Genomic DNA, 14,939 nt, shown 5'->3' on the forward strand with positions numbered 1-14,939 from the left:
TATATAGTTATTTGTTCGGGGCTACTCTTGACCGTTGATTTAATATAATCGATGCTCCTATCTATAGTACTAATCATATGTATTCTTATAACACATTTTCCCATATCGACATTTACTTTCTATATTATCTTCCTTCGTAGATCACCCGAGCTTTTCTTGTTGCACAGAACGGAAATTGCCCAGCGGAAAAGATTAATAGTACCAGCGTCACGAGATTGTTTCTTGGATAGATATTTCTTCTAATTGCGAGGTAATGCAAGACTCGACTTTTTTCTTTTCGAGGGTCAATTCACAATGCCGTTTTTTTGTAACGTCGCGCAATTTCCTCCGAATGGTATAACAAAAAAGAATTAACATAAAGCGTTCAGGGGATTGGTTTCAAAACAACGGTCTTTATCACGTTAACCTCATAAGTGTACATGCGTATTTCGATCGATACACTTTGTACGACATGTTAGTCATGTGACAAATGATTATTTATCTAAAGCTGATAACTTGTGTTGAAGCGAAACTAATGTTAAGAATTATTTCACGTATCTTGCTATACGTCTTTTTGATAGTGATGATATAATTTATCAATTCATAGTAACCATTTTATCTGAATGGAATGTACATTTATTTTCGACTCGATATAAGCTGGTGTATTTTATAGACATACACGAATGATGACACTGTGAAAGAGAACACCAGGTTAGTGATGAATATACTTTCATATCATCTTGTTGTCGTTCAATTGTCATTTCGTGTTTTCCTATGGTTATATAATGTGTGAGTTTTCCCCGTTTGTAATCCCGTATGAATTTTACTTATATGCATATTGTATCGACAGGGCATAAATCCGGGAGGGAAAGTGTCCAACATTTGAAGAAAGTAAGTAAGATAGTAAGTAAGTTATTTATTATGCCCCCCACCCCCTTCGAAGAAGAGGGGGTATATTGTTTTGCACATGTCGGTCGGTCCGTCTGTCCGAAATGGTTTCCGGATGATAACTCAAGAACGCTTAGGCCTAGGATCATGAAACTTCATAGGTACATTGATCATGACTGGCAGATGACCCATATCGATTTTCAGGTCACTAGGTCGAAGGTTAAGGTCACGTTTGGGGTGCATATGTCTCCGACCGAGGAACACTTGTTAATTATTGTGGATGGTGCATTTAACAATAGTGGTAAAGCACCAAGCAGGATGGACCTACAGGTCGCTTACAAAGTTATCTTAATTAAAGATGTGTTAAATAAAATATGCAATATACAACATAACAATACATACATGTCATAAAAACAAAAAGGGTTCACATGGTTGTTCTTATCGCAGTGTAACTGTAACTAGGGGTTTAGTTCTTTTTTCTCCGAGTGTACGCTTTCACTAATTTTTGTTTTTTGGCTCACCCCTGCTGAACACAATATGCTCATGATGAGCTTTTGTGGTCGTCTTGCGTCGTGCGGCGTCAACATATGCCTTGTTAACACTCTAGAGGTCATATTTATTTCCAATCTTCATGAAACTTGGTCAGAAAATTTGTCCCAATGATATCTTGGACGAGATCGAAAATGGTTCCGGTTGGTTGAAAAACATGGCCGCCCGGGGCGGGTGTTTTCCTTTTATGGCTTTAGTAAAACCTTTGTAACAGTCTAAAGACAACATTTAATGTCAAGTCTTATTGAAACTTGGTCAGAAGATTCGTCCCAATGATGAGTTTTAAAAATGGTTCTGGTTTGTTGAAAAACATGGCCGTCATGGGGCGGGGCATTTTTCCTTATATGGCTTTAGTAAAACCTTGTTAACATTCTAGAGGCCACATTTATTGTTCGATCTTTATAAAACTTAGTCAGAATATTTGTCTAAATGATATCTTGGACGAGTAGATAAAATGGTTCCGGTTGGTTGAAAAACATGGCCGCCAGGCTCGGGGCATTTTTCAAAATATTGCTATAGTAAAACACTATAGATGTCACATATATTGTCGAATCGTCATGAAACTTGATTAGAACATTTGTTCATATGATATCTTGGATGAGTTCGAACATGGTTCCGGTCTGTTGAAAAACATGGCCGCCAGAGGGCAGAGCATTTTTCCATATATTGCTTTTTAGCTCACCTGAGCACAACGTGCTCATTGTGCTTTTGTGATCGCTTTTTGTCCGTCGTTCGTCGTGAGCCGTCAACATTTGCCTTGTTAACTCTCTAGAGGCCACATTTATTGTCCAATCTTCATGAACTTTGGTCAGAAGATTGGTCTCAATGATATCTTGGATGAGTTTGAAAATGGTTACGTTTGCTTTAAAAACATGGCTACCAAGGGGCGGGGCATTTTTCCTTATATGGCTATAAATGGCTATAGTAAAATCTTGTTAATACTCTAGAGGCTACATTAATTGTCTGATCTTCATGAAACTTTGTCAGAAAATTCATCCCAATAATATCTTGGACGGGTTTGAAAATGATGCCGGTTGGTTGAAAAACATGGCCGCCAGGGGCGGGGCATTTTTCCTTATATGGCTTTTGTAAAACGTTGTTAACACTCTAGATGCCACATTTATTTTCCGATCTTCATGAAACTTGCTCAGAAGATTTGTCCCAATAATATCTTGAATGAGTTCAAAAATGGTAACCTTTGCTTGGAAAACATGGCTGCCAAGGGGCGGGGCATTTTTCCTTATATGATGACTATATATGGCTATTGTAAAATCTTGTTAACACTCTAGATGCCACGTTTATTGACCAATCTACATGAGACTTTTTCGGAAGATTCATCTCAATAATATCTTGAACGAGTTAAAAAATGATGCCCTTTGGTTGAAAAATATGGCCGCCAGGGGGCGGGGCATTTTTCCTTATATGGCTATTGTAAAACCTTGTTAACACTCTAGAGGCCACATTTATTTCCAATCTTCATGAAATATGGTCAGAAGATTTGTCTTATTGATATCTTGGATGAGTTCGAAAATGTTTAAGTTTGCTTGAAAAACATGGCTACCAAGGGGCGGGGCATTTTTCTTATATGGCTATTTATGGCTATAGTAAAATCTTGTTAACACTCTAGAGGCTACATTTATTGTCCGATCTTCATGAAACTCGGTCAGAAGATTCATCCCAATAATATCTTGGACGAGTTCAAAAATGCTGCTGGTTGGTAAAAAACATGGCTGCCAGGGGGCGGGGCATTTTTCCTTATATGGATATAGTAAAACCTTGTTAACACTCTAGAGGCAACATTTATTTTCCGATCTTCATGCAACTTGGTCAGAAGATTTGTCCCAATAATATCTTGTTATCTCAGGTGAGCGAAGGCCATCTTGTTTAAAATAATTTACAAACGTTAAGAATGTTTGTTTTGTACCAATCGAATATATTTTATGAATATATTCATAGTAGTAATGTATACATGTAAAAATCTAATATATTTCACCCCAAGTGCCGTTTTATTCTAATTTTGTAAAACAATCGGCTTGTAATGATACAATTTTTTAAATAATCTGGTCTGTAAATATTCTGCTCTATTCTGTGATGGTACAGAATTGTATCTACTTGTTCAGTCAATTATTATGCGAATAAGATTTATTATCTTACTTGATCCGCGGCTTCATGTTAGTCACGAACAATTTTAATCTCTTCAATGGTTATCAGTTAACAAAAGAGATGAGCAAACCTTTTAATAAACATTACAAACATGAACAATCTTCCATATTTTAAGGTGGTCATCAAGAACTATCACTTAAAAGCATAATTGTGTTCATTCTTGAGTTATTTATGTACTGTTTTGCAATGCATATTATTTACCGCACCAAGTTCATTGTCTCAAGTAGTTCAATGTACGAAACAATCTTTTTTTTAATCTTAACCCGAATCGGGTCTGTTTAAAATAAACTCCGGTCAGTCCGGTGCTGTCCATTGACCGTTCCACAGCAGGGTGAGGTTCTCTCTCAAGGTTCTTTTTAGGATCACGTATGTTTCTAGTGTATATACATGACATTATTGCTGACATAAATGCACACATACACCTGTTCGCTTATTATACCAGTCTATTCATGGTCGTATATTCGCCGAACAAAACTGAAGCCGTATTGCATTCAGAAAACGATAGAATTTCCAGCTGTTATTATTGTGTCATCATTAAAAATAAAGTATTTGTATAGAGAGAAGAACTATGTTAGACATTGTCTTTTCTTCTAATCCTATTGGGGCATGTTCATTGTATTAATGGTGTTGCGTCAAGTAATAAGAACATTTGAGGTAAGCGTGAGGTTCGGTTAGCCTTCGAACCATTTTATATCGCCCAATAATTTGCATTAAAGCAAAAACTTATATCCTGCTAGATTTTCTAGAGTTCGCTTGTTGCTAATTTGTTATAATTCTATTTGCCATCTAGCTCATAGATGATTTGATTTCTTGATATATCTGTGATATGTATATTTTTTTAAACTCTTAAAATAATATATGGGTTACATAATTTTATGATAGAAATCGACCAATTAACAAGGACCACACTGGAAATAAGTTATTGCTCGTTTTGTGTTATCCTTTTTATTAGTAGCTATGTCATGGATATCTTTATCCCATATCTAGTTAACCTCTCTAATTTGTATAGTTTAGATGCATTGTGTTACATTTACCTATATATTAATTTGCTATATGTATACAATACTATGATACATATGTCGAAATATATCAATATCTCCATCAAGTCATCCTTCTGTCCGTCTGAACGCAAAATCTTGCCCAACTAACTCATCCATCCGTTCGTCCGTCCGTCCGTCCGTCCGTCTGAGCTCATCACAAAAATTCCCTTTGCTTTACTTTCGGTTTGATAACTTGTATTTTGATTTGATAAATTGTGTTTTCTGATCCAGTAAATAGACTTATTTTGGTGTGAAATAAGAAATTAAAGTAAATAGGAGATTCTTGTTGGTCTAGAAATTTATTTTCGTCTTGAAGGACCAATGGCTTCTAAGTCGGAGACGATTGATATACGATGCCCATCTTGTAAGGAAGAAGTTAAGTCCACATGGAAATGCTGCCCGCATTGTGAGACCAGGCTTGAACGTCTATCATGCAAGCCATCGACCACAAGCAACTTAACAGAGCGCCCTCATTCCCTAACAGATATTATCAAAGTCGATCCTCTACACAGCGATAGTAGGTATTTCATCGAAAACAAATAACAACAATCTTACTTATGTGAATTGTTCAAGTAGATCGAACATTGATGGTTGTAATTGCTTATATAAAAATTGGATAACTACTTTAGTTTTCAGTAAGTGCAAATTTACGGTATCTCCACTATAAATATTGCGAAGTTGAAAAAAGTGATTTACCACCTTTCAAACAAACAGTCATCTAGTCGAAATGTTGTATCAATAATTGTTTTTAGTTTTCTTATATTAAAATGTGTAAACTACGTTATTTTTTCATGTCAGGCACATTTTAAAGAGGCATATCGACGGTATTTCCACTCAAAATATTGAAAAAGAATGAATTTACCATTTTTACAAGTAGATCATTAACTAGTCGCAATTTTGTACCAATACAATCATTTAAAATTGTGTATACAATGCCAAACATAATTTTTCGACACACGTCTCAAGTATGACTCTTACTCGGCCTACAAACATATTATATATAACATATTTAACTTCACTGCTCGGCCGTTATCGATTGCTCGCATGCGTATACCTTATGAACTATTGATTTTCAGCGATCATAACAAGTATCCCCTGGGAAACTTTTTGATTGTAAATTGTATATTTATTTAAAAAGAAGCGTTTATAAAAACGAGAATAAATGTGTAAGCCAACTATTTTATACTTACTTTTTGAAGATAATGTTTTCTTTTAAAATAAAATACCATATTATTCGTTGATATGCTCCTTTCAGGTAGCAAATCAATAACTAATTCGTTGATGTTATTAGCGTCATTAATAATAAAGTCTCGTTTTAATAGAATATTTTGTGTAAACAATAACTAGAGATTAAATAAAGTATATATTTAAACAGAATCTAGAAAGGATTCTTTCAACGTCTCATATGATCTTCCAGACAGGGTTATTGGTTACTGGTACCAAAGAATCATCTAAAAATGATTCCGTAGACAAATAATTTAAACAAAAAGCAAATGTAAATTGTGGTACAAACTTAAAGAAATAATGCGCATACCCAAGAACTATAAATTACAATAATGGGGTAATTTAAAGATTATGACCATGTTTAATGGTTGGCATAAATCTTACATGGATTGTAATAAAGGAAATACAAATGTTAAATCTGTATTCAATACACGCATTTATCAGTTATATTTTGCAATTATTTATGACAGATACCGTGTTTCTGGCATTCGTTTATGTATATCTGCTTTGTGCGATCATTAAAATATACACTAAAATAACTTGCCATTGCTATTTTCGTTTTTCCGTTTCCGCTATTTGGCGGTAAGGCGCTTTGTGTTTTTTATCACATATCCCATCTGGTTAGGGATCGTGTTTCAGTTTGCTTACCATTTTTAATTCAGGTATTGGACCAGCATGCATCGAAACACCGCTAACGGAGAGACAGCCACTCGTCAACGCAGGTATAGTCCGGTTTTCAGTTTTTCTCAACTGTTAAATCATGAATATTTTGACAGTTGTTGATTACGTTATTTATATACTCGACTGCCTGTAACTTATTTGATCAAACCTATTCATCAAACTACAGAATTATGAATACTCACGTCACATTTTAACGGTCAATGGTCAATAAAATGAAAAAATAAAATTAAAACTTATTAATTTAAATAAAGATGCACTAATATACTTTAGTTCATTAGATATCAAACAGTGATACTATTGGTGTAAGTATTAAAAAAATTAGCATAGTGTACATATGTTAAGTAACACATATACATATAGTTCTTAATATTGTGTCTAATTTTTATACTTATATTAAGCTATATACGTCAGCACTCAACTAAGTTTTCATAATCGACGTCATCATCCAAAGGCGGTAGTGCATTTCAATGATGCATGTAAACATGTGCAGTGAATATGTTTGCACGTAGCGCCACATCCACAGCCGATAAGTTCAATACAAGCATCATCTTAACACAAAACAACGTCTAATTCCTCTAAATCATTATACTATGTTTTGTATCGTTTTGTTTCGTTGCTGTGTTCATTAGCGATGCATCAAAATTGTCCCATAATCGCGCTTGAAAATATGCTCTTAACAAAAGCTTATGCACAACGCACGGGCATAACTTTCATAAGGATATGCAGATGGAAATGCAATATATATATTTATTATCTATCAATGTTTACAGAAGAGAAATATAGCATAAGGTACATAATTGTTTGCATTGACCTACGTTTGCACAACTGCAGTCATAAAAAAGGTATGCGCATGATAATACGTTTTAAGTTGTCATGTGAGCGTTTATTTTTTAGCACGTTTATTTAAAAAAAATCATACAACTTTCATTGGATATTAAAAAAATAAACATATAAAAATTATAGTCTAAGGGTAGGCAGTCTGTAAACAGTCAATCACTTCGAAATGTGAAGCGCATGTAGATTTAACGTGATATCACCAGTCATTTAATTATTGAATGTTGGAATATTAATAGTTGTAACTGCATAAATTCACTGCCAATTGTATTAAAATGTTAATACATGTAAAGTTAATAATCTTCAGTATTAATATATACATATACATAAATACTACACTTAACGAACTTTTAAAGATCAATCGCTCTGGCCATCGTTTTTGTGCTGCATAAACATTAACATTAACCTTTGTTCGATGTACCCAAAAGTTGTTTAATTGTCCAAAAGCGATGTTCGTGTGTTTACTTTTATATACGACCGTGTTAAGTCTCTTAGAAAAAAGTCCTTTATAAATACGTTATATATGGCGATGGTATTAAATTGGCCATTTCACAAAAACAACCAAGCAAAAGGCACACAACTGTTGATGCCCTCAAAACATAAGAGAGAACTGTATGAAAAACTTTGATTACAGATAATGACATTGTGTCTGATTGTGTGGACGATCCAATACAGGATGCAGGTATGCATAGAAGTTTTAAGTGAACGTTGTATTGTTGTTAAATTTTAATGCTATATTTTAGCTTGGTAGTCTTTTCTGGTGCTTTTTGCGTTCAAATAAATATAATTCGTTTCGTTTCTTAACAAAAGTCAGGTTCCTAACATATATCAAATACATACATCAAGATATAACTTACCTCGTGATAATGATCGATTTTATATCCAGTCACTAGTACTATTATAATTTTAGAAGCATCGGAACTTACCGTAATTACTCTTAGTTTTTGATACGAAAAATATTCAAAAATTACAGGTGTCCGAAAATGTAGCGACAAAAATTAAGGGGTTCAAAAATTATAATTAATTTGGATTAAATGTAATAAAGCAATGTACAATAATATTCTTGTGATTAATTCTTCTGTTTCTGCTTACAAAAAATAAATACAACTTCACAGCTTTGGTGACTCTTGCCTGAAATGATATAGAACAACAAATTAAAAACAGAAAACATTATGCTTCCTTAATAGGACGACACTGTTTCAAATGCTGTTGGGTTCGACCCATTACTTTCTACCGGTATATATAGTTATTTACCCTATTACGCGAATGTAAAGGTCCATTGCCCTGAGGAATTCATTTGCCCGGTTTTATTACCTTATTCCGGTTGTAAAAATCAATGATCGAAGTGTCACAAGATAAGTGAAAACAGGGCCGAAGTCTGTAGAAACGCGCGGTAAGATATACTGTCCGAAAATTAAGAGACATTAATTATGGACCAAAACCCGTATGCCATTAAAAGTCATGAAAAATAATTATTTTTTGCTGAGTGTCCGAAAACTTAGAGCAATTACGATACACCAGTAATTGTTAATAATATACGTGTATCGAATTCTATGCCATAACTTAGTAAATGTTACAAACAGGCATTAGTTAACGTTAACATATGAGATATAAGCACTGTGGAGGTTTGGGGTGACTTTTGTATTATAAACAGAAGCAACGCGTTTTCTCATGTATATGGTAACATGATATAGATGAAATTTATTACTGATATTAGGTTTTATTACAATGCATAAATCATAAGATGCGAACTGGTATCCTTTTCTTCTGATAACAAGTGGGTTAATCTGATAGTGAGATGTGAAATAGATGGTAACTTTTCTTGTGAGATGTGAATTACTTGGTAACTCTGCAACTGAAATTTGAATCAGTTGGTAGATGTGCTAGTGAGCTTTAAATCAGTTGGTACGTCTGCTTTTCAATTAGTAATCATGGAAGACAGATTTGAATCAATTGGTAGCTATGCAAATGAGATTTGAACCAGTTTGAAGCTCTTAAAATTATACTTGAATCAGTTGGTAGCTCTGAAAGTGGGATCTGATTTAGTCAGCTGCTCCGCTAGCAATATGTGAATTAGTAATAGCTATGCTAATAAGGCACGGCCAGGCATGAAACGGTGCATTTAAGATGTGAATTCATATACATCGTGCACTTGTCAATTTTGGACAGTTTTAATCAACTGTGAGTTTATACTTCAGTGGTTAATAATAGCCCATCATTGAATAATGAACGCTTTTAATTAAACAGTTTTAAAATAATAGGACGAATTGACGTTAATAAAGTGCAGCGATATATGATTGTTTTCTGTTCTATAAGTTTTTATTGGTGCATTAAAGATGTGTTATTTCTATTTAGTTTTTTTTAACTATCTATAAAATGCGATTTCAGTTGTCTCTTGTTTTCTGTTGTTTAACTGCCTTATTTATCCACTATTACTCTCATCTCTTCCCGTCGCCATATTGCAATCAGTTCAAAGAGAAGCAGATTAACGTTCCAATATATCCCGTTTTTAAGCGTTATGTGTGACTGTTATTACAACTTAAAAATATCAAAACATGCTCGTGTTTGTCATTAACGCATATGAAGTGGCGCAAAAAAAACATTAAAATAAGTGACTGCGTTGCTTCGTTACGTCGATTGCGACAGACAGACAGACAGACAGACAGACAGACAGACAGACAGACAGACAGACAGACAGACAGACAGACAGACAGACAGACAGACAGACAGACAGACAGACAGACAGACAGACAGACAGACAGACAGACAGACAGACAGACAGACAGGCAGGCAGGCAGGCAGGCAGGCAGGCAGGCAGGCAGGCAGGCAGGCAGGCAGGCAGGCAGGCAGGCAGGCAGGCAGGCAGGCAGGCAGGCAGGCAGGCAGGCAGACAGACAGACAGACAGACAGACAGACAGACAGGCAGACAGACAGACAGACAGACAGGCGGGCAGGCAGGCAGGCAGGCAGGAAGGCAGGCAGGCGTATATGTATATATTTAACGACAATGTGTGAATTATACGAAATTATTAATTCATCCGAAAAGTGTTAAGGCTTTATAGATCTAATTTTAATATTGTTCTTCATAAGATTTTGTTTCTTTGCCTGAAATTTCCAAATAGAACCGTTTCACTCTCGAACCTTGATATTGTCACATTATGGTTAGAAATTATGGGTGGAATATATGGATTTACCTCATATAAAAAATATTGAAAATTTTATCAAAATGGCCAGTAAACATGACAGTCACAAAGTGCACATATGTTCAAATAAGCTTATCGATGAGGGAGAGATTAAAGAATAGTATAGTTGACACAAGGCCAGGTATGTTTGTATTGGTCAGGCAATAGTGTTTATTCAGTTAAATCTCTCATCAAAAGGTTGGATAAAGCTTGTAAATATTTTAGTGGTTTGTTTATCCCGTTCCCAGAGCTTCATTGATTCAGTATCTTAAGTAATGTATCCAATAAGAAACAACCACGCATAGAACACTGACCAATGGAATTCATAACTGAGTTTCACGGGCCGGATGATAGAGGGAAACGAGACGGTTAGCCACGCATAGAACACTGACCAATGGAATTCATAACTGAGTTTCACGGGCCGGATGATAGAGGGAAACGAGACGGTTAGCGTTTAGACTTGGAGGTGTACGGATCGAGAATGATACGATCATGTAGCTATCAGACTGTATTTGTATAACCGAAAATATTAAGTATGTTAGACATTAAATTGGACTAGAAACTGATATGTGGTGTTGTTGAATATTTTATCCTATATTATGCAGAGAAATTAAAATAAATAGAGAGGGACCGACTGGTCCCATGCGCGGCACGAGAAAATGGTAGTTAATGCAAAACTCGTCATCTTGGCATTATGCGCATGACGAGATATCGAATGATAGGCTACACACTGGTAATTTAAGAGTAATGAACATTGTTAGTAACTACGTGTCACCTATGAACTATGAACGATTACGGGACACAGGACGTTAAATGGTGCCTTGACCAGGATTCGAACAAAGAAATACTACCACTTACAATTACGAAGCCATGGAAAACAACGCGAAGAAACTCCGTTTCGGCAACTTCTGTAACCAGTAACAACAACCGTGAGCCGGGAACAACGACATCAGACCGCACACATTCTGCAACTTCCGGTGAGTGACTGTTTTATTTCCTAACGCTTGTATCAAAATGGCAAATCAAATAATCCCTGAATTATTTCAAAATTTAAATGAACAAATTAAAGATGTTAAAACGGCCATAAGCACTCAGACCATTTCACAGGTGGTACAATCATTTGATGGAAATTCAAAAGAATTTAAACATTGGATTAAAAATGTAGAAAAATTTGGAACACTTACCAATTTAGATGAGAATAAATTAAAATTTGTTGCTTACCAATCTAGTAAAGGGCTTGTTAGTGATTACATACATCGTTTTTTGACTGATGATCCGACAGGGACATGGACTGATTTAAAGGAACAGCTTAAATTAAGATTTGCAGAAATTCAAGACCCACAATACGCTTTCTCATTATTAAAGACGACTAAACAAAAGACCGACGAAAATGTTCAAATATACGCTGAGCGACTTTTATCTCTTGCGACTGACGCATACGAAAATATTGAAGGAAATTTAGACTATAAAGAAAAACAGTTAGTAGAAATTTTTATCGACGGATTATCAAACGATTATTTGAGACTCAAATTAATGCGCGAAAATCATGCAACGTTATCAAATGCTTTAAAAAGCGCTATACATGAGCAAAGTGTCAGAGCTAGGTTTGAGTTACGATCACAAATAAATGGACTTGATAACATTACGACCGATAATATTCAGACAGGTATCGATTATATTAGGTCATCTATTGTTTGCACATATTGTAAGAAACACGGTCATTCTATTGAAATCTGTCGCCGTAGGCAACGCGAGATAAGTGCATATACGGTAGGGCGGAACGGCCATACGATAAATCAAAACGATAAAAGGCGCAAGAAAGAATATGACAAAAATTGGAAAGATAAAATTGATTGTTGGAATTGTGGTAAATTAGGACACTTTAATAGAGAATGTACTCAAAGAAAAACGTACATTAATCGAAAAAACTAGGAAATTCTTACCAAAAAGGGGTCTATGGTAAGAATGAAAAAGTCGAGACATATAATATCGCTTTGTTTGGTAGTCCAAATTCTTGTGTTATTTCAACAGGTGGTTATCAATTTAGGAGCTTGATAGACTCGGGCGCTCAAGTCAGCATCGTGAGTAAACGTACTTATGATATGTTAAAACAAAAACCCGCACTGATATTTCAAAAAGTAAATCTAAAGTCGGTAAATGGAAATTCATTACATGTCCACGGAAGTGTAAAATTGAGATTCAAAATAGGGAGTATATATAAAGAGCACATGTTTTTTGTAGTAAGTAACGTTAATAGAAATGTTATTTTAGGAAGAGACTTTTTACAAGATAATGGTGTCCGTTTATACTTTGATTTAGGATGTTTGAGGATTGATAACTGTTATGTACCTCTAGAAGAAGATGTACATCTTTCAACGATAGCGAGATTAACTAGGCATACTGTGTTAAAACCACAAACTGCATATAGACTCTTTGCTCAAGCTAAAAGAAACTGCATACGTTCAAACACGAATTATGAATTCAATGGAATAAGCAATTCTTTCTTTGATAATGAACCCGGTTTAACAATTGTTAATTCAGTCGTCAAGACAACGCGTGATAGACAATTTCCCATTTTAATTATAAACAATACGCACAAAACAATAAGGCTTAGACGACACTGTGCCATAGGGCGAATAAAATCGGTAAATGATAATGAAATATGCTCAGTACAAGAAGTTATTAAAAATAATCAGCCGAAATCAGGTTTATCTAAAGATGAAATCTTATCAGATTTACGTGTAGATGAAAATCAAAAAGAAAATATTCTACCGATACTCTTAAAACACAGAACTCTCTTCGCAAGAAATAATTTAGAATTAACACAAACTTCAGCAATAGAATTTACCATAGACACAGGGGATCATCCACCCATTAAATTAAGGCCGTATCGAACACCATTAAACAATAAGGTATTCATAGATAAAGCCATCGACGAAATGCTAGACGCAAACATAATAAGTCCGTCAAGAAGTCCGTGGAGCTTCCCTATTGTTTTAGTAGATAAAAAGAAAAATAACCATGACTCAAACAAAGATAATAAAGACGAGAAAAGGTTTTGTGTTGATTTTAGACAATTAAACAAAATTACAAAACCAATTGCCTATCCATTACCATTAATAGATGATATATTGGCGTTATTAGGTAAAAGTAAATATTTCACCAGTTTAGATTTGATATCGGGATATTGGCAAATACCTATAAAGGAAGAGGACAGAGAAAAAACGGCTTTTGCTTCGGGATTCAGGGGTCTATTTCAATTTAATGTTATGCCCTTCGGTGCCTCCTCCGCCGGTGCTATATTTCAAGAATTGGCTAATAAAGTACTCAAAGGTTGTGAGAGCTTCGCTGTGGCGTATCTTGACGATATTCTAATATTTTCACCTGACTTGCAATCTCATTTATCACACGTAGATACAGTACTACAGAGTCTCAGTAAACATAACCTAAAGCTAAAACTATCAAAATGTCAATTCTTACAAAGAGAGACTAGATACCTAGGCTTCATCATAGATCAAAATGGTATAAGGCCGGATCCGTTAAAAGTGGAAGCGATCCGACAATTCCCTAGGCCAAAGTGCGTGCGCGATGTACGATCTATCTTAGGCGCAGCGGGATTTTATAGGAGATTCTGTCCGTCGTATTCAGAAGTAGTCGAGCCTCTCATTAATCTCACGAGAAAGAATGTCCCATTTAAATGGTCAAAACAATGCGAAGATAGTTTCCTACAATTAAAAGACTCATTTACGCAAATCCCTTATCTTTCATACCCTGATCCAAAAAAAGGTTATATTCTGTATACGGATGCATCTGATAAATGCGTCGGAGCCTGTTTGACTCAAAAATGCGACAGTAACGAGACCGGGGATTATGTGGGCGAAAAGCCGATATTTTTCATATCGCACAGATTAAGCCCCACACAATGCAAATATAGTACCATTGAAAAAGAATGTTACAGCATATTTTACAGTCTAAGTAAATTGCACCATTATTTACACAATGCTGAATTTGTCATAAAGAGTGATCACAAGCCGCTTAAGTATTTATTGGAAAGTCCGATGCAAAACAAGAAAATACAATTATGGGCCTTAAGTATAGAGGGTTACAACTGCAAAATTGAATATATACCGGGAAAAAAGAATATTATTGCTGACTTTCTAAGCCGACCTCCAAAAACCAAAATAAAGAATAATCAATGCGATCAAACAGAACTAGAATTAGATATTAACGATAAACATTTGACGATTAGTTCGGAAATAAATGGACAAAACCAGACGCGCGAAATTAATGTAATTGACTCTACGCATATCGATCACAGGCAAATAATTGATAATATTATTACCCCGCGGCCACTTCCAGTCGACGACACAGCGTCGAATGATAACATATCAGGGCTTAA

At 35.1% G+C, this 14,939-nt stretch overlaps 2 protein-coding genes across 7 annotated transcripts in view; both read left to right on the forward strand.

The window, feature by feature from the left end:
- The first annotated feature begins 211 nt into the window (after positions 1 to 211).
- LOC127849544 (T-cell-specific guanine nucleotide triphosphate-binding protein 2-like) overlaps positions 212 to 14,939 on the forward strand; it is a 183,452-nt gene continuing 168,724 nt past the window's right edge. Inside the window, exon 1 of the mRNA XM_052382202.1 lies at positions 212 to 250. The gene's annotated coding sequence lies outside the window, so the exon portion shown is untranslated. The remainder of the gene's footprint in view (positions 251 to 14,939) is intronic.
- Positions 501 to 14,939, forward strand: part of LOC127849542 (interferon-inducible GTPase 1-like) — a 34,725-nt gene continuing 20,286 nt past the window's right edge. For 5 of the 6 annotated variants that reach the window (XM_052382179.1, XM_052382174.1, XM_052382176.1 and 2 more), the window contains exons 1-5: positions 501 to 690; positions 830 to 870; positions 4,936 to 5,136; positions 6,506 to 6,565; positions 7,993 to 8,040. In XM_052382179.1, the coding sequence (XP_052238139.1) occupies positions 4,941 to 5,136; positions 6,506 to 6,565; positions 7,993 to 8,040 (304 nt within the window). In that variant the 5' untranslated portion in view covers positions 501 to 690; positions 830 to 870; positions 4,936 to 4,940. Of the gene's footprint in view, positions 691 to 829; positions 883 to 4,935; positions 5,137 to 6,505; positions 6,566 to 7,992; positions 8,041 to 14,939 lie in introns of all 6 variants that reach the window. The other variant, XM_052382175.1, reaches the window with a different exon arrangement.

This window comes from Dreissena polymorpha, chromosome 11, assembly GCF_020536995.1.
Source record: "Dreissena polymorpha isolate Duluth1 chromosome 11, UMN_Dpol_1.0, whole genome shotgun sequence".
Classification (NCBI taxonomy): domain Eukaryota; kingdom Metazoa; phylum Mollusca; class Bivalvia; order Myida; family Dreissenidae; genus Dreissena; species Dreissena polymorpha.